The sequence below is a fragment of the Hylobates moloch genome, unplaced genomic scaffold (assembly GCF_009828535.3).
Source record: "Hylobates moloch isolate HMO894 unplaced genomic scaffold, HMol_V3 SCAFFOLD_11, whole genome shotgun sequence".
NCBI lineage: Eukaryota > Metazoa > Chordata > Mammalia > Primates > Hylobatidae > Hylobates > Hylobates moloch.
The window spans coordinates 44,804,164-44,823,982 of NW_026652286.1; the positions used below are offsets into that span (position 1 = coordinate 44,804,164).

At 56.1% G+C, this 19,819-nt stretch overlaps 1 protein-coding gene across 2 annotated transcripts in view; it reads right to left on the bottom strand.

Annotated features, from left to right (window-relative positions):
- The window catches only part of STARD10 (StAR related lipid transfer domain containing 10), a 39,540-nt gene extending 19,796 nt beyond the window's left edge, over window positions 1–19,744 (bottom strand). Inside the window, exons 1-2 of one of the 2 annotated variants that reach the window (XM_032166889.2) lie at window positions 18,951–19,744; window positions 7,119–7,438 (exon numbers count right to left, since the gene is read on the bottom strand). In XM_032166889.2, the coding sequence (XP_032022780.1) occupies window positions 7,119–7,325 (207 nt within the window). In that variant the 5' untranslated portion in view covers window positions 7,326–7,438; window positions 18,951–19,744. Of the gene's footprint in view, window positions 1–7,118; window positions 7,439–11,932; window positions 11,983–18,950 lie in introns of those variants that run through there. The other variant, XM_058446690.1, reaches the window with a different exon arrangement.
- Window positions 19,745–19,819: the final 75 nt, after the last annotated feature.

Sequence of the window (19,819 nt, forward strand, 5' to 3'; positions counted from 1 at the left end):
TGGTTTGCCCCTAAATTCCTAGATACGACACAATCCTTGGAACATAGTATGTCCTCAATAAACATACTGAAGCAATGAATGAATGCATGCATGCATGCAAGTGGAGATACACAAGGGAACTCCATCCTTCTGGCTATCAGGCCTCTACCTCAAGACTCATCACCTCCCTGGCAAAGTACCAGGCCCCAGCCACTATGGCAGGGTCCAAAGATGGCAGGCAGGGGCAGGAGATGGTGGAGAGGATCTCAGGAAGCTGGGGGCAGATGGAGGTGGTAACACAAAACCCAAGGATGAGTAAATGGCTCAGGCACCAAAGGGGAGAGCAGAGGTGGCAGTCACCCCCTACTTCCCATTGGGCAGCAGGAGGCAGTATATATGTGCAGACATTTCTCACTGGCCCCAGGACATAGGATTCCAGAGAAGCATCAGAGGTGGCAAGTACCTGCCTTCAGGGAGCCCAGGCTGAGGGGCAGGAAGGCAATGGTTATGCTAAAGCCCCAGAGAACAGCTCCAGCTGCCCTGTGCCACCTGCCCCAGGCTCTCTTTAATGACAGGTGACAGGAATCTGCTGTGATTGGCATGGGACCCTCTGCTGCCCATACTTTTGAGTCTCCAGGGGCCCCAGGGCATCAAGGCCAGTCCAAGCATGCCAGAGGGGATGAAGGGAGGCACCAGGAGGGGTGGGGCTGTCTCAAGCCTGACACGTAGTCTGAGCTGCTTTCCCCGACCTGTTGCCAGAGTACCACCATGTGCCCAGTCAGGGGCAAAGGTGAGGGATCAGGGCTGAAATAAGGTTTCTATCCCCATCTATCGTCGGTGGCAACCAGGCACCCAGGCCAGGTCTCCTGCTCCTCGGGAACAAGCTGGAACAGCCCCGCAGAGGCCCCGGAGCCCCACAGAGCACAGGCCTCTGGGGTCATGGCATCCACAGCCCTGGCTCCAGGTGGCCCAGCCAGGCATGGAGATGCACGGGAAGAAAGAAAACCCATCTGTCTCCAGGACTCCCTTTCTCTCATCTCCTGAAACTTTAAAGACTCTCGGCTGGAAACTGAGCTGGGGCTCGTTAAAGTTTAAAAGCGGGAGCCTGGGGAGCTGGGTACGGAGGGCACAGAGCCAGCCTGGGGGCTGAGGGCTCCTCTAGTCCCAGCAGGGACACAGCCTGGAGGCACCCTCCACTCCACTCCGGCTCATAAGGGTTCCTCGGCCTGCTTAGCGCAGGCACTGAGGGGGCTGTACATCCATGCCGTCCTGCATCCCAGCCTGCACTACACTTCACAGTGCATGCATCGCAAAGAGTTATGCTATAACCATCACATCCCGTCCATGATCACTCCTAAGGCTCTCTGGATTCCATCCCTTGCTCCATTCCCCAAAACCTGGCTTTAAGGTGGGCCTTGGCACCTCTGCCCAGACAAATACAGCAGCAGCACCCTCTTACCAGCCTCCCTGTCTAAAACCCTCCCCTGGCACCCCAGAGCCTCTAAGACTCAAGGCATGGGGCCTCGGTCTAGCTCTCTAATCACCTCCAGCCCCCTGAGTTCTGAGCCCGCACTGAACCACCTCCCATTCTCCAAATGCACTACCGTGTGATCCACCTCTGGGCCTTTGCACAGCTGCTGCTCTGTATGGAATGCTCCCAACGCGATCAAACTTGTAATCTTCATTCCCTACCCAATTCCAAAAGGATCACCTGAACATTCCTCCTCTGTGGAGTTCCTTCCCTGACCCCCAAGGCTAATTCAGATGCCCTCTCTGGATTTCCAGAGCTCCTGTGACAAGTGTGTGTCTCAGCACCCAGCTGGAGGCTCTGAGGGCAGGGCTTGGATCTGATTGCCCTCTCCATCCCCCACCTCCAGCACAGGGCCAAGCAGAAAGAGGGTAACGATGGATGCTTGCTGAATGTGTGAATGAATGAAGTCTCTGAAGACAGGCAGGGCAGATAAGGAAGCTGAATCCCAGGCACAGACAACTTGCCCAGGGCCGCACAGACAACTTGCCCAGGGTCACACAGCCAGGACTCTGGATCCTGGTGCTCTTTCCCCAACATCCTCAACCCAACCCAGGCACCTCCTCCAGGAAGACTTCCCTAACACCTCCAGCCACCTCTGATCTTTCCCTTCTCTGAGCTCCTCCAACCCAAAATCTAGACACTGACTACCTGGGGTCATGCTCTCTGGGAGCCTGTTCCCTGAGGACAGCTCTGGAACTACTTCTTCCAGTTCCCCCCATGCCAAGTCAGAGCTGGAACCAGGCAGCTCAGGGCCTAACCCTGGATTCAGGATCCCCTTCTAGGGACCTCTCTGATGGCACAGACTGGCAAGACCTTAGCCACCATCCTCACTCTGTGTCCAGCAGGGCAGCCTCCCCTACCCTGGCCTAAGGTTAGGACAGCCTCTACAGACCACCTGCCCAGCAACTTCCTGTATGGGGAAACTGCGCCCCACAGCAGGCAGAGCCAAGCTAGAGCCTGAACTGACCCAGTCCAAGGCCCTAAAACTAGGCGAAGTCGTGTGCCTGCCACCGCCGATAAGAAGACTGACCCAGAAAGGTGAAATGACCCCCAAAGTCACATAGTGAGGACTGGACTCTTGCCCAGCTGGGTCTCCTCTCAGGCACCCTCCCACAATGACACAGCACAGGGAGACCCACGGGCCCAATCATGTTAATAACCCAGCCCAAGGGAGTGGCAAGATCTCAGCCTTGGCGAGTCAAGGACCTAGGTCCTGATCTAACTTCAGCCATGTCCGGTTGTTTGGCTCTGCACAAGTGAATTCCTGCCCTGAGCCTCAGTTTCCACATCTGCTTGGGATGTGGAGACCTGTCCCATACGTGGCCCTGACCTTCCCCATGACCCTTTTGAGTCCCAGAGACTGGTAAGAGTGGGAAAGGCCTTGGAGACCCCTGAGCCATCTGGCATTTCATAGGGTGAGAGGGTGAGGCGCTGAGGGGTCGCAAGCTGAGCACTGGCTTTGGTGTCTGGAACCCAGGTGGCCTGTGGTGTGGGGTAGGTGGACAGTGAGACAGGGCTAGGAGGGGCCGCCGGAGCTTTTCCCAAAGGGGAAGGGGAGGAGCAGCAAGACAAGAAGTCAGAGGAGACAGGTCCCCACTGCCCAGCTTCCTGTGGCCAGCAGAGCCTCAGGCTCTCAGCCACACCCCCTCCCACACCTGCTCCAGGGCCAGGTCTCTCCTGTCATGGGCCCAGGCTCTTATCAGGCCTCATTCCTGCCCCCAGGGTGCCTGTGCAGTGGGTGGGAGGTCACCTGGAACTGTCTGTCCTCTCTCCACCAGGATCTGACGACCTCTGAGGAGATACGCAGGTCTCCCCTGCCTCTCACGTGGCAGGCCTCAGGAGAACAGAGCATGTGAGCATCCAGGCCAGGGCCTCACAGGCCACGTCCTCTGCTGTCTGCCTGCTCCTCGTCTCTCCCCCAGGGCCCCAGCCCAGGTGCTGAGTTCAGAGGCTCTTGGAGCCAAGAGGGCCCAATGGCACAGATGGGCAAGCAGCCCAGAGAGGGGCAGGAATGTGCCCAAGGTCACATGCAACAGCCAGGACTGGACCCCAGCTGGCCCTGGTTGAATGACTGACAGAAGCTCTTGGTCTCCCGTTTCTCACACCAATACAGGTGCCATGGGGAAGCTGACCTGGGCTTTGAGAGACCTGAGTTCAGGCTCCAAGCTGCCCCCTGCCTTGTACCCAGGATCCACATTCAGCATCTGTCCCTGGGACAGGGCCTGAACTCTCAGGAGGTGGCGTCTGCCTCCTCTCCAGTATTCAGAGCACAGTACAGCCCTGGGGCCAGGTCAGGCTGGAGGCCAGGAGGGAGGGAAGGGGTGGAGGTGGCCTCCAACAGCCCCTTTCTCTTTGTCCTGGCTCCAACTACTGGGCCTTGAGCCACAGTGGCTTCCAGGGACCTCTGGACCCAAGTAAGGGGAAGGGAGATGAGGAGGAGGAAATGAATCAGGTAGACAGCTAGGTGGAGTCCCACCCCCACTCTGGGATCAGGAGCACAGGGCATGTCCAGGGGGCAGCTGGCTTTCCCAGCTCTGGGGACAGGCCCAGAGCAGGCTGAGGCAGGAGAGGGGAGGGGGAAAGGGGGCAGAAGCTCAGCAAACACCTGCAGTTGAGTCCCAGCCTCCTGGAGTGACCCAGTCATCCCCAGGGATTCTGGCTCCAGACCTGCTGGGTGACCTTGGCAAGCCACTTTGTGGGCCTCGGCTTTCTCATCCATCAAACAAGAATAGGATGATGAGAACACCGTGTCCTCCAGGCCTTCAAAGAGTTATTGATGGGGTTAAAGGCCACAGTGTTGACTAAGATGCCAGCCCATGTGGAGAGGGGCAGGGGCTCTGGAGCCAGGCTGGCATGGGTTCCACTCTTGCCTCAGCTGTGGCATGACCTTAGGCAAATAACATTACCTCGCTCAGCCTCAGTTTCTTTGTTTGTTACATGGAGACAAGACTACACTGCCCCAGACTAGCCTCAGGGTAAATTAGATGAGGGGGAGAAATACTTGGCTCAGAGCAGGGCTCTCATTATCAGAAATGGGATTATCTGCGTGGAACCTGGGAGTCCTGGAATCTTGGGGATGGGAAGCTCACAGGCCTCTGATCATCTCTCCCAGAGCTCCAACTAGCTGTGCTGAGAGGATCAGGAGTGGGGAGCTGGCACCTTGGGGTGCCCATAATCAGGGTCCCAGCCTCCTTCCTGGGTCTGGGCTCTGCTCACCTCCTCTCCCCACCCTCTCTCCATTGTGGGGAGCAAAGCTGGGGAGGCACCCTGCAGGGAGAAGCAAGGCAGGAGGACTGCCAAGATGCTGTAGATCTGGGTTCCAGACCCAGCTCTGCTGAGACAGCTGTGTGACTCCAGGCAGGTCCCTGCCCCTCTCTGAGCCCCAATATCCTTGCCTGCATCCCAGGGGCAGAAGGGGTATGACATAGGGTTACCAAGGGCCCTTTAGCACCTCCAACATCTGTTCAGTCTCAAAGAAAAGAAGGGTAGGGTCCTGGCTGCCCGGGGTGTATGCCTGTTCAGAAGCCTACAACACCCCAGTTTTTCCAAGTCTCTGCCACCCACAAGGAAGGCCACCTGACAAGTCTCATCTGGCCACGAGTGGTCTGTTGCAATCAGCCTGGCCCCCAGACCCACCAATTCCAGGCCTGGGCTGGGCAGGGTTTATTCATTAACCAAGCCAGATGGAGGAGGTAGCTCCACCCTATTGACACAGAGGGTGGGAGTACTGACCTCAGTTCAGACCCCTCCTCCCCTGACTTTCTGGAGTGCCAGCTTGGTGGGGAAACTACACTTCTCCCCCTGTGTGCACTGCCCGCCTGAAGCCTTTCCCAGGTCACAGTCAGGCTCTCGTGAATTCCCTTCTCACCTTTCACTCAATTTGTTCCTTCATTCTTTCCTTCCTCCTCTCTTCCACCAATATCCCTGCTCTAACTGTTGGATGCTGGGGATGCAAAGAGGACAGGACCTGAGAGGCTGAAGCATGTGGATCACTTGAGGTCAGGAGTTTAAGACCAGCGTGGCCAATATGGTGAAACCCCATCTCTACTACAAATACAAAAATTAGCTGAGTGTGGTGGTATGCACCAGCAGTCCCAGCTACTCAGGAGGCTGAGGCAGGAGAATCACTTGAACCTGGGAGGTGGAGACTGCAGTGAGCTGAGATCTTGCTACTGCACTTCAGCCTGGGAGACAGAGTGAGGCTTCTCAAAAAAAAAAAACAAAAAAAAAAACGGATAGGAGACCTGTCCCTGCTCTCAGAGAACAACCAGCTGGGACATGCCAGCTGCCTTCCCCTTCCCTGCTCCTCAGGCTCAGACACAGGTCAAGGTCCTGAGGCCCTGGGCAGCAAATCCCAAAGTGGGAGACACACATGGAAACCCAGAGGGAAAGACAGTCAGATGGCCAAGGTGCAGACAGAGTCAGAGGGGAGAAGGGGAGGCAGAAAGTGAGAAGCAGATAATCGTGTGGGGATGGACAGAACTATATGTAAATGATTAAGACAAAGTGAGGCAGAAGGGTTCAGGGTCAAAGGGGAAAGGTCAGACATCTTAGGTCTTGGTAAGGGGCCAAGATACATGCCTGAACTAAGTCTGAGACTAGGTCCCAGGCAGAAGGGGAGGGTGGACTCCTCCACATTTCCAGGAGGATAGCAGAAGGGAGAAGGCAAGGAAGAGGGAGGCGAAGGGCACAGCCTACTGCCAGAGCCCATTTCAGGGGGACCTACCAGCCCTGGAAATGCAGCACCCACAGCAACATCAGATGTGTTGGGGGCAGCTATTGAGGCCCTTAAACCAGAGTCTTCACCAGCCCCTGCCCCATCTGGTCCCCTGGGGGAGGTCTGTTCCCAGGGTCCCAAATCCCAAGCCTGCCCTGCACGGCAAAGAGAGGAGAATTGTGGGGTTGGGAGGAGCAGGGGAGATGGCTGTGAGTGACTGATGTGTCTGCAGCTGCCCCCTATGTTGGCTTCCCTTGACCCCAGGCCCCTTCCTCCCCTAGCCCACCTGCAGCCTGGTTCTGTGCAAGGCAGGAGTATGGGAGCCCTGCCTTCAGGATCTGCCAGCCACAATCCTGAGTCCCTGCAGGAGGCTGAGGGAGCAGCCAGGGAGGGAGGGAAGGGAAAGAGCAAGAGCAGGGCATCAGGCAGGAAGGAACTGGGTCCTGGGCCAGGGTGCAGAAAGCGGGGAAGGAGACCCAGCACAGGCTGAGAACCAGGAATCAGGGAGAGAAGGGCCCAGTCTCCCACCTGGAGTAACTCAAGTCAGGAACCAGGTGCAGGCTTCCCTAGCAGAGGGGTCCCTGAGGGAGACCACTCTCCTAGAAGGGCCTGGCAGCAGCCCAGCTCCCTGGAACAGGCAGGGGCATGCAGAAGCCTGGGTTCCAGCTGAGAGAGGCAGGGTGAGTCACTCCTGCTTTCCAGGCCTCGGTTGGCCCATCTGTGGGATGGGGCTTGGCCCAGCAGACTGTGCCTCCTCCCGGTCCCTGGCAGGAGACTCTCTCTGGGCCCAGATACACAGCCAGGTGTCTAGCCCGGAGAGAGGACCAGGAGACTCCGGGAGAGAGGCAGTAAGGGTGCAGTGGAGGCTGCAGGTATAGCGGGCAACCCTACCTTGATCTTGTGCAGCGTCCGATCCATCTCCACAGCCTGCACCCAGACAGACACCCCAGCCTTGCTGTAGGTCAGGTTCCAGCCCACCTCAGCCTCACACTCTGACCGGAAGCTGCGAAAGTCTTGGTCATCGGGCACCTGGACACTCTCACGGCCCAGGACCGGCCGAGGCCCTTGGGGCTCTGTAGAGGCCGCCGGCTTCTCCATGGGGAGTGTGGGGAGGCCCAGGGCCCTGGTCCTAGTCCGGCTCTCCTGGGTCCTCCGCGGAGGCTCCGACAACGTCGACGCGGCTGCAGATGCTGACGCCACCTTCCTGGGACCTGAAAGACCGGTTTGGGGACGGGAATCAGTGCGCTGGGGGCGCGGGTGGGGCTGTTCGGGGTCCTGGCGGGTGGGGAGCTGGAGAGAGGTAGGGGCTGGCCCCAGGGAAGGGCGGACGGGCGCTGGACAGCCTCGGGGGCCCCCTCCCGAGGAGCGCCCCAGACCCCCTGGGGCCGGCGTGGGGACTGCGTATGGGACGCGGTGGCCAGTGGGCGCCCGTCGGGACCCAGGGACTGGCCGGGACCCGAGGGGAGGGACGGTGTGGTGGGGCCCGCGGAGCGACCTGCTCAACTAACTCGCAGCGACGCCAGGCGGGCGCGGGGCGGGTGGCGGGGCGGGAGGGGCGCTCTCCAGGCCGGGCTGCTCACCTGCGCCCGCCGCTCCGCCGGGGCCCGCCGGGGCCCGCTGGGGCCGGGGTGCGAGCGCCGCCGCCGCAGCTGCCCGGGAGACCCGGGGCCGCGCGGGGGCTCTGGGGGGAGGAGCAGTGGGTCCCGCCGCCCGGCCCCGCCCCGGGCCCCAGCCCCGCGCGCCCCTCCCGGCTAAGCTGGGGGCTCGGGGGCTAGGCGGCCGCGGCTCGGGATTTTCCAGGCTGCGGAGGTGAAGCTGACGGATCTCCGAGCCCCGCCCCGCCCCGCCCCGCAGGGTCCTAGCGCCCGCCCCCGCCGGCCCCGGGAAGGGACACGGCGCGCGAGGGGCAAGTCCCCAGCGGGGACCGGGGACGGGGTGAGGAGAGGCCAAGACAGAGTGGGCTCTGCGAGGAAGGGCCACGAGGTGCAAGAAGAGGAATTCTGGAAGTTAACTGTGAACCCCTTCTCTCCACCACCTCCCATACTCACAGGTACACACCTCTGCAACAACCTACAGTATTTACACACAGGCACGCTGTCCCCAGAACAACCCAGAGACGCCCCCACGCAATACCCCAGAGATCCAAAGATGGGCGCACACCCCCATGACAATCAAGAGACTAACTCGCAGGGATGACAGCCCCACAGCAGCTCAGAGATGCCCACAGCTTTCATCCCCCACCAAGCTAGAGGCACACCAAGCCTACACACACCCAACCCCATTCCCACTGGGCTGTGCAAACCCAGCAGGAAGCCGATCCAACCTACAAGGCTCAAGGTTCGCAAGCTGGCCAGATGTGGGCAAAATCTCCACTCCAGTCTCACTCCTACCTGGGAGCTTGAACCGGGACTCCCTCCAGCCCCACACTCTGGCCCTTGTACACACACACACACACACACACACACACGCACGCACACCTCCTGTGGACTAGACTAGGCTCTCAAGAGCATCTGGCCCAGGGCTCTGGGCTCTCTTACCTCCCCAGGCGGAGTTGGCCAGAACTCCATAGCTACCTGCACCAGCGCTCCTGCCATCCCTTCCAGCCAGGGAGGCTCCCCCCTGCCCCCTGGGTCCTAGTGCCAGCTCTTCCTCCATCTGCTCTGTGTGAGCTGAGGCCAGTAGCTCAACTTCTCTGAGGCCAGGCCAGGGTGAGTGTGGCAGTCTGTCGCAGTGACTGTGGTGAGCTCCCCTGGATGAGCAACTAACAGGGCCCAACAAGAACCTGCCATGGTCATCCTGAGCAGCACGCAGATCTCAGCCTCCTCCCACCTCCGTTCCTGTCTGTGCCCCCGCTGCCTCCTCCTCTCTGGTCCTTAGTTTTCCATTTCCAGAAAAGGGTATCAGAATGGATAACCCTAAGGTGCCTCCTAGCCTCACCAGCCTAGAGCTCTAGGATGGAACAGCTTTTCTTACATGTGCTAAGAAAAAAACGAGGAGTCGAGGATTTGTCATGGTGCTTCACAAATAGAGGTGTTTCTTCCTGAAGTGCTTAAAGCACCAAGATGTTTGTAAATTAGGCCACATTTCAAAAATGAGTGGGGGTGAGTGGGGAGCTATGATGGCAAGTGACCCTAAAGGGCATCCTGCAAAGTGAATCCTGGACAATGTGCTGCAGGTCCTCATGAGGCCTGTGTGAATGACCTTAGATCTCCAGGCCTCCCATCTGCAGTGTGGGAGGCACAGTCAGATAATCACCCCATCCCTTCTAAACCACACTCCTGAAAAGTGTCTGGGAATGAGTGGGTGGCAGGGGGCTGGCTCTGGGCTCAGGATGCCCAGGCTCTGATTCTCTGCTATCTACCTCCTCTGCCTCTAACTCTAGGCAGGTCACTGCCCCTCCCCAGGCCTCAGCAGTTTTACCTGATACCCACACTGCCTGGGTGGGACACTCAGGCAGTGTGGGTATCAGATAAAACCCAAAGGGGACCCCAGTAGAGCCAAAGCCTGCTTTGCTTTGTGAACTGTATCCTCTTGGATCTGCCACAAGGAAAAGAGGTGGCAGCACTGGCCTGGTGGCTCCTGCCTTTTTAGGGCCCTAATAAAACACACCTCACCAGATAGCAGGCACCAGGGCAGCAAACCTCTCATACCCATCATCCAGTCCAGGGTAAAAAAGACAAGGTCAGGAGGTAGCAGTGAGGGCAGACTGATAGAAGGACTTCCCCAACCTAGAGAGCTGCCAGAGAGATAAAAACCCAGGGAGGTGCAGATGGCAAGAACCAAACCATCACTCAGATCCAAACACAGAAAAACCAAGAATCTTTTGGATCTTGGGTCAGTAAAGGTGGGTGACCTGGCATCCAAGGGCTCAGGCAGCCAGACCCTGGGCTCATCCCCTGCGTCCTAGGTTTAGGCCAGGCTACCTCGCCGCAGGTGGGTAGAAGGGTATCACTTCATTCTACTCATCATTAATTTGCCCTTGCAAATGCCACCCCTCCCAGGAATTTCAGTATCTCTGGCTCTGGGTCTCATGAAAACCTCTCAAATGTGACAAAGCCCATTCATATCCTTCTCAAAACACCCCTAAGCAGCCAAGAAGGGCCCCATCTGCTCCAGAGCAGAAGAATGAGCCCAGGAGGGCTGGAGGGGCTCTGGGAGAGGAGTCTGGGGAGGACCCACAACCTAGCAGCACAAAGGGCCTGTGGAGCTGGGTTCAAATCCTGGCCCTCTGATTTCCTAGCTGTGTTACCAGAAGCCAGTGACAGGCCTTCTCTGAGCCCCAGTTTCCTCGTCTGGAATAATAATACCTATCCTCTGAGAATTGTGGCAGGGAAAAGAGTTGTATATGTGCCAGTTTCACCCCCAGATAAGTAACTAAAAATATAACTGGTGGGGGTGACTGGGGCAGGGAGGAATACACTGTCCAAAAATGCACGGTTCCAACAAAAAGTGTTAAGGTAACATCTTTCCATGATGGTTTGGCCAGTTTTGATTCTCATGGAAGATCAAACAATGGAAACAGTTTTGGCAAAGCATGACCCCTGCTCTGCCCACTGCAGTCCCCTGCCCCAGATCTGGTCCCCTCCACAGGAAGTGAATTGAGGTGTCTCTCTGAGCCCCCAGGCCAGAGTCCAGGTCTGGCTGCTCTCTGGGTCCCAGTTCCAGAATGGGGCATCACGGAGCAGGAGCCAGAGTGGGCATAGAAGGTGAGACTGTGTACGAGAAGGCGCTTGACAAACTGGGAAGCGGCGTGGGAATGTGAGGCATCATTACACAGGGCACTGGGCAGGCCTGGATCTCACACGTGCCCCTCGCAGACAGAGAAGTTGAGGTTGTGGGGGGCGCGGGGTACCCCTGCATCACACAGCAAGTCAGAAGCCCTAAGGGGACTCCAGTAACTCAGGATTGATCTAGACTCCTGGAACCGGGGAAGGGAGCACTTGGAAAGAGTCACACCAGACTTTTTGTTCACTACCACCTGATGGCTGTTGCGGGAGGGGTCAGGGCACCTGCCTGGAGCCAGCCACCCCATGACCTGGTCCCTAACACTCCCCTCAACTCTCCACAGCAGAACTAAAGATCCCTCAGACTAAGGGCATCTGGCCCCACCCCCTCCCTGTACAGATAGAGAAACAAAGATCCTACTAGCAGGGACAAAGCAGAAATAAGAATCTAGGGGCTGGGTGTGGTGGCCCACGCCTGTAATCCCAGCACTTGGGGAGGCCGATACGGGTGGATCATCTGAGGTCAGGAGTTCAAGACCAGCCTGGCCAACATGGTGAAGCCCCATCTCTACTAAAAATACAACAATTAGCCAGGTGTGGTGGCACATGCCTGGGAGCCTACTCGGGAGGCTGAGGCAGGAAAATCGCTTGAACCCGGGAGGCGGAGGTTGCAGTGAGCAGATATTGGGCCACTGCACTCCAGCCTGGCTGACAGGGCAAGGCTCTGTCTCAAAAAAAAAAAAAAAAAAGGAATAGGAATAAGAACCTAGGCCTCTCAGCTCCTAACCTGAGGCTCCTGCTCCTCCCACCCCCTATTACATACCACACCTTCCACTTGCCTGCCGGTGACCTTAACACAGTCACTGCCCTCTCTCAGCCTCAAGAGTCAGCCTCCCTCGGTGGCCCCCAACCTGCCCAGTGTCCTGGACAGTGAGGGGCCTGAAAGTCTAGCCTTGCTCCAGGATGCCCACCCCTACTCACCATCTAGTTAGACAGATGATGGCTGCCTTGATCTTCCCTCTGGGAGATGATAGGGTCCCACCCCTACCCCTTCTTCCCCCCCACCTCCTCAGGGGTAACCCTGCCTGCCAGTTTTGGTGGAGCAAATTCACAGGTTGTCCAGGGCAACAAGGCAGTATCCTGACACTGTTCTAGAAGATTAGGCAGTGACCTGTGTGATGTCACCAGGAAGCAGTGGCATGGAGGAGGGGTTCCAGAGACCCTCAGAAGGGTGCAGCAGGCCGGGCGCGGTGGCTCACACCTGTAATCCTGGTACTTAGAGAGGCCAAAGCAGGCAGACTGCCTGAGTCCAAGAGCTCAAGACCTGGCTGGGCAACATGGTGAAACTCCGTCTCTACTAAACATTAAAAAATTAGCTGGGCGTGGTGGTGCACACCTGAGGTCTCATCTACTCAGAAGGCTGAGGCAAGAGGATGGCTTGAGCCCGGGAGATCAAGGCTGCAGTGAGCTGAGATGGTGCCACAGCACTCCAGCCTGGGTGACAGAACAAGACTCTGTCTCCAGTTAAAAAAAAAAAAAAGAAAAAGGTTCAGCACCAAGAACTCTGAGGCCCCCAGGGCTGGCTTGGCCTTGACAGGGATGTGTTCTTCACAGTGGCGATAGGTGTTCCATCCCAGTCCCACCTGGAGCCGGATCTAAGTGTTTGCCCAGGGTGGGTCTCATACCTTGCTGGGCCTCACTGAGCAAACAGCTCACACCTGCCCTTAGGGAGCTGTTGGAGCCTCAGGGAGCCACACTGTAGTGCGCAGCCTCAAAGTCAGTGCAGGTCAGGGTCACCCCCACCTGCACTTCTCCTAATGTCCTGTCACAGTCCCACACAGAAACACTCCACCTTGGTATTACACAAGGCCAGACCTACACAGCTACACACTTGGTCATGCCAGGCCACACATGGCGCCAAAGTGGAGTTGCCAGATAAAATACAGGACGACAGCCAGGTGCAGTGGCTCACACCTGTAATCACACCTATAATTCCAGTGCTTTGAGATGCTAAGGTGGGAAGACTGCTTGAGGCCAGGAGTTTTGGGACCAGCTTAGGGAACATAGTGAGACGCCGTCTCTACAAAAAAATGTAAAACTTAGCTGGGCATGGTGGCACATGCTGGTAGTCCCAGCTACTAAGTAGGAGCCTGAGGTGAGAGGCTCACTTGAGCCCAGGAGTTCGAGGCTGCAGCGAGCTATGATTGTACTACTGCACTCTAGCCTGGGTGACAGAGAGAGACCCTGTGTCAGAAAAAAAAAAAAAAAAAAAAAGGAAATGGGACAACTGAGACACAGAGAGGCTAAGTAACTTGTTCTAGACCACACACCACTAAGTAAGCAGTTTCAACCCAGATGGCCTGGCTTCCTAGCCCAAGCCATTATACAAGACCACTGAGCAGGGAACTTTGTGGCATCTGTCCTGCTTCCTCTTCCATCCTTCTCCCCACCCCATCCTCTGATCACTGCACCTCTGAACCCTGGGAGCTGCCCTCTGGGCCTTGCAGGGGCCGTTGCCTCCCCTAGGCTCAGGGGAGGGAGAAGTCTAGCTGCAATCCCTACCGCCACCACCATACAGGACTTCAGAGTTGACAGAATCCCCAGCAGGCGGGGAGGCCTCTTTTTTTTTCATTTACTTTGAAATTACTTTAATTTAGAAATAGAAAACATCTTGAAAGGAAAAAAAGCCCACTTGACAGGAGAACAGGCCTAGAGAGGGCCAGAGGCTTGTCCCAGGTGGGCAGGGCCTGAAGCAGAACCAGGTGGATTCTCCTTCCGGAGGGTTCCCAGGCCCAGATGGCCACACCCCGCTCTGCCTGCTGGGTCCTCCCGCTCTTGATGTCTATTGGGCACTGGCGCCTGCAGGAACTCAGTTCGATTGCGGGGTCGATGTGTCCTTCCAAAAGCCCTGGCGTTTCCTGTCAGAGGCGCCTGATCCGTCTGCCTGACCCCAGGCCCTCCCTTCAGCTCTGTGCTCAGGCCGGGTGGGGGTGGGGGCATCGGTGTCTTGTGTCTTCAGGAAGGACAAGGTTGTCTAGGCCTTCCTCCACCAAGGTGGGCAAGAACTCCAGCCCTGGGACCACAGCTTCTTTTCTGGCAACCCACACAACTTCCTTCTTTTGGTTTCTTCTTCTTTTTTATCTCAAAGTTGAGATAAACTGACTCAGGACAGTTTCCACCTCCTGGAACTGGTGGGGCCTCTGGGGAGGGCTCAGGGTCACCCTTTGGGTGATGGGAGAGGTTGGGGGGGGCCAGCCCCAAAACATAGCCTAGACTGTTACTGTTCCTGAGGGAAGGGGCTCCTCTGGGAGGCTTTGTGGCCTGAGTGCTGTGGGCCTGCTTGGGGATCCTGGACCTACCCAGGGAGACAGCATGGCCTCAGGTATAGCTCAACTTCCATACCCAGGGACCATACGCTGGGACATCTAGGGTAGGGTCTTCTCTCGCTGGGCCTTATTTTCCTTATCTGTCTGATGGGGCTAACGGTCCCTGCCTGACCTTCTGCCAGAAGGGGTTGCGAAGGTGAGACCAAGTGTGAAAGGCACCTACTGTGGCCCAGTGCCCCTCCCTAGAGAGGGTGTGCAGAGCCGTGTGTGAGTGACAACCTACAGATCTCTGTGACCTCAGTGCTGGTGTGCGCATTCCCCAGGAGCACGAGTGACTGAGGCCTGTGTGGGAGCTGGGGTGTGACTGTGTGGCACTGCAAGGTTTCTCAATGTGGGTTAGGCAGTGCCTTGGGTGTAAGATTACCAGATTTAGCAAATATTTGGGATGTACTTATAGTAAAAATGTATTTGTTGCTTATCTGAAACTCAGCCTTTTTTTTTTTTTTTTTTTAGATGGCGTCTCACTCTGTTGCCCAGGCTGGAGTGCAGTGGCGCGATCTCGGCTCACCGCCACCTCCCAGATTCAAGTGAGTCTCTTGCCTCAGCCTCCCAAGTAGCTGGGACTACAGGCACGCACCACCAAGCCCGGCTAATTTTTGTATTTTTAGTAGAGACGAGGTTTCACTATGTTGGCCAGGCTGGTCTCAAACTCCTGACCTGATGATCTGCCTGCCTCAGCCTCCTAAAGTGCTGGGATTACAGGCGTGAGCCCCTGCTCCCAGCCCATTTTTTTTTAAAGATAGGATCTTGCTCTGTTGCCCAGGCTGGAGTACAGTGGTGCAATCATAACACATTGCAGCCTTGAAATCTGGGGCTCAAGTGGTCCTCTCTCCTCAGCCTCCTGAGTAGCTGGGACCACAGGTGTGCACTGCCACGCCCAACTAACTTTTTAATTTTCTGTAGAGATGGGGTCTCCCCAGGCTGGTCTCTAACTTCTGGCGTCAAGCAGTCCTCCTGCCTTGGCCTCCCAAAGTGCTGAGATTATAGGTGTGAGTCATTGTGTCTGGCCTCAGTTGTTCCGTCTAAGTTGGGTGGACTAATAGAATTTCTGTCATGACAATGAGGATGAAGTGAGTTAATCCCGTGGAGTGCTTAGCACAGTGCCTGGCACACAGTGAGTGCTCAATAAATGCCACAGCTACTATCAGTTCTCAGTTCCTGAGCTTCCTTCCCCAGGTCTGGCATCTGTCTCCGAGGCCTGGCCTCTGTCCTACATCTTTGTTCCTCAATCTGGAGGCAATGATTTCTTTCTCCAGAGTGGGGTTAACCTAGAGCCTGGAGGGTTGAGAGGGAAGAGAGGTAGCTGAAATGACATCTTGTCCCCCTCCCTCACCCCCAATCCAAGCAGAGCTGTGAAAGGCCTGGTGTCAATGGCATTTGCTCCTTGCATCCACACAGCCCCTCCTCAATGTCTGACAGCTGCATGCTGGGACAGCAGTGAGGCACAGGGGGTCTGGCCATGTCTAGCCAGAGGGCAGCATGGCACTGAGAGGTCCACATTCCAGGGACTGGCTCCCAGGACCGTGTGAGGACTGGTGTGGGCGGAATTCTCTAGGGGCTCTGTCTGAGAATGGGGCTGAAGGCTCTGCCCTGGGTCAAGTTCACCCTGAGTTCCAAACCCACACCTGGAACAGGCCTGCAGCAGGATCAGCTTCCATGGGCACTGCTGTCCGGGGACTCCTACCAACCACTGCTCCCTGCCGTGAGTCCCTGCTTGTCCTGGGTCAGCAGGTATCTCCCTAGGCTTCCCGGGGGAAGACTGCCTCTTTCAGCACCTTCTAAATTTAGGGCTTGGGCTCCGTGACTCACTCCTGAGCCTGCTTTGCTCCCCTCCTCCGGGAATGTGCTCCCACGGGATCTGCATCCTCTGCTGCCTCAGACTGATGAAGGCCCCACAATCCTGCAGCAGCCACACGCACACCAAGGAGAGCTCCCGGCCCCACTCACCCCAGGCCAGCCCTGGGCTTCTCCCGACCAGGTCGTGTACTCTCCTTCCCTTACCTCTCCATCTTCCCAACCCTCCCTCCAAACCACAGCCCACCCAGGTGGCTACATTGGGAGCTGGCTCCAAGCATGACTATGAGGGTAGTGGGGGGAGAGAGGTGGAATCAAGCCCTGCCCCCTCCAGTGTGGCTGTGGGCAGAGCCCTCACCTGAAGTCAGGAGGCTTGAGTTCTGGACCAGACTCATGCTTACCTCGCCGTGGGGCTCTCCGTGAGTTCTTGGCCTCTCTGGGATTCTCTTTCCTCCTCTATAAATAAGGAGTTTGAACCAGACTTCCATTAGGGAAGCTTGAAACAGAGCTGAAGTGAGCACAGGGCCACGCCTCCAACTACTAACAAGGTGGGCCAGAGGGGTATCTGATGTCAGGCCCTGTCTCCCACCCAGGCGCCCCTCTTCCCCCAGCCCCTGCTCCATGAGGGGAAATGAGGACCAAGAACCTGCTGTTAGCGTTCATGGACTTCTGCCGTGCAGGGAGGAAGCTCATGCACAACCCCACACCCTGAAAGGGCCAGAAAGAGCCCAGGATCTTGTTCTGGTCTGACTGTCCAGGGCTGTAATGTGTAGCTTTGAGTAAAAACCATCTTCACTCTTGGCCTCAGGTTGTGGGGAAGAGAATCATGTGCATGTGTAGGTGTAAACACTCGAGACATTTCTCCCCTGCCAGATTCCCAGAACTGGAGGAGGAGATGGGGACATGGGTCCTCCCTTGACTTCTAGAAATGCAGGCACCCAGGGCAGGGTGTGGAGGTATCTAGAGATGGTCAGACCTGGGGCTGCTGCTTCTCTGCCACTGCATGACTCTCGGAGAACCCCATCTGCGGCCTGCCTCGACCTGTGTTCACAAGTAACGACAGTAGCTAACAGTTACTGAATGCTTACCAGGGACCTGGTGCTGGTCTATGCACTTAACAGGTCTTAACACATTTAATTTATAGATAAACCTTGATAACAGGTCTTAACTCATTTAATTTATAGGTAAACCTTGAGACAGTCCCAAGGCTTAGCATCCCCACTTTACAGACAATTTGAGGCTCAGAGAGGGGCAGGGACTCACCCGGGGTCACAGTCTTAAGTCACAGGGAGGGCTGGTTAAAAGCCAGGTCTGAGGGCAATCCTGGCTTCTATTTGCTACCCCAAGGTAGTCCTTCTCGGAGTATACATTAGACACTAAATAAATGTTTGATGAAGATGTTTGACTACTGCCATGTAATGGAAAGATCCCTGTCGTAGTCCAGTTCTACCCTAACTCCTTGTGTGTCCTTAATAGGGTCCTTTTCTGGCCGGGTGTGGTGACTCATGCCCATAATCCCAGCCCTCTGGGAGGCCGCGAATGGATCACCTGAGGTCAGGAGTTTGAGACCAGCCTGGCCAACATGGTGAAACCGTGTCTCTACTAAAAATACAAAAAATTAGCCAGGCATGGTAGTGAGCACCTGTAATCCCAGCTACTTGGCAGTCTGAGGCAGGAGAATTGCTTAAACCCAGGAGGCAGAGGTTGCAGTGAGCCAAGATCGCACCCTTGCACTCCAGCCTGGGCAACAAGAGTGAAACTCCGTCTCAAAAAAAAAAAAAGAGTCCTTTCCTTCTTTAGCCTCAGTTTCTCTGGCTGAAAAACAGAAATGATAAGTGAAGGCCCAGATAATTAAATGCTTGGAGGTGAATCCAAGATCCACCTCCAGATAATTCCATCGAATTATCTTGGATATCTTTTTGTTTTTGTTTTTTTGTTTTGTTTTGTTTTGTTTTGAGACAGAGTTTCGTTCTTGTTGCCCAGGCTGGAGTGCAATGGCACCATCTCGGCCCATGACAACCTCCGCCTCCTGGGTTCAAGCGATTCTTCTGCCTCAGCCTCCTGAGTAGCTGGGACTACAGGCATGCACCACCACACACCCGGCTAATTTTTTTTTTTTTTGTGTCACCCAGGCTGGAGTGCAGTGGCGCCATCTCGGCTCACCGCAAGCTCCGCCTCCCGGGTTCATGCCATTCTCCTGTCCCAGCCTCCTGAGTAGCTACTCCCAACCTCAGGTGATCCGCTCGCCTCAGCCTCCCAAAGTGCTGAGATTACAGGCGTGAACCACTGTGTCTGGCCTATCTGGGATATCTTGAAGGATCTTGGATTTCTATTTCTACGTATATCTGCCTTTCATGACTTGCCTGGGGAGGCCCAATCTGTAACGAGACCTCAGGGTCTCCCAGCCCTTCTCCCAACCTACCCCCAAAACCTCTAAGAGCACTCTAGAGAGAATCAGCTGCATACAGCCCAGCTCCACTGCTCCAAGGGACAGAGAAAAGTCCCCTTCCCTGGGGGTAGCTGCATGATCCTGCAGGTGCCATGGTGTGCCTAGGTGCCACCTAGCTTCACCTGGCTGGGGAGTGGCTCCTACGACCTCAGCTCAATGCGCATCACTTCCCCTTCTCATCACCCAGGCCAGCCCAGGTATCACCTTCAGCTCTACTGCCCCCAGATGGAGTCACCTGAGTACCCAATTCCTCCCAAGCTCAGAAACAGGGTCCACTGCCTTCCCACTCCTTTCCATTCAGAGTCTGTCCCCTTAGTGCTGCCCCCTCATCTGTCACACCTGGGCTCTTTCCCTTACCTGGGCCACTGACCTGAGAAGCAGGGTCTGTACAGCTCCAGCAACACTCTCCTCTTCCTCCAGAATTCTCCAGATCCTCCTCAGCTTCTTGCCTCTGGTGGTCATCTCGACACAGCAGGGTCTTCCTCCATCAGGCCAAGGTGGGGGTAGGAGAAGAATTGGGAACAGGGACTCCCCTAGGTTCTCAGGGTACAGTCAGTCAATCTAAGCCTGTATCCAACAAAGACACTGACCCCTAGGGTACAAGGAAGGGCTCCAGGCCCAAAGGCAGGAGGATTAGGCTTTAGCTCTTGCTCATAGCCTGCTGAGACCTGGGGCAAGCCCCTGTCCCTCTTGGGGCCCTCAGGTTTGCAATTTGCAGAATGAGGAAATGAGTTCCTCAATCTACAATCACCCGACTATAATAATATTTTGCCTTTATATACTGCGTGGGTAAATTCCTGAAAGTAAACTAAGCTGTTTTCACCCCTGGATCTCATTTGATCTTCCCAGCAGCCTGTTCGCATTTACAAATGAGAAAGCTCAGGTCCCTAAGGGAACAAAATTACCCAAAGTCACACAGCAAGCTGGAAGCAGAGCCTGGGTGCAGTCCTTGAATCCTGATCCTTCCCTGGTCCTTTACTTTCTATGATGCTGGGAATCTGCCTGACTTCCTCTAACCTGTTGTCCTATTTGTAAAAGGACTGTAAAGCTGTCCCATTTGTAAAAGGACTGTTGTGAGGACTGAATTAGGAGAGGCTATGAAGAGGGTCATTCCTTGTGAATCATAAAAGAAAGGACCACAGAACGATGACTGGACCGTTAGGTTACTATTTATTACGGTTATCTTTGCTAAGGCGCCCCCACGTGTCGATCCCGAGACTCTCGGCTTGCGCAGGCGCT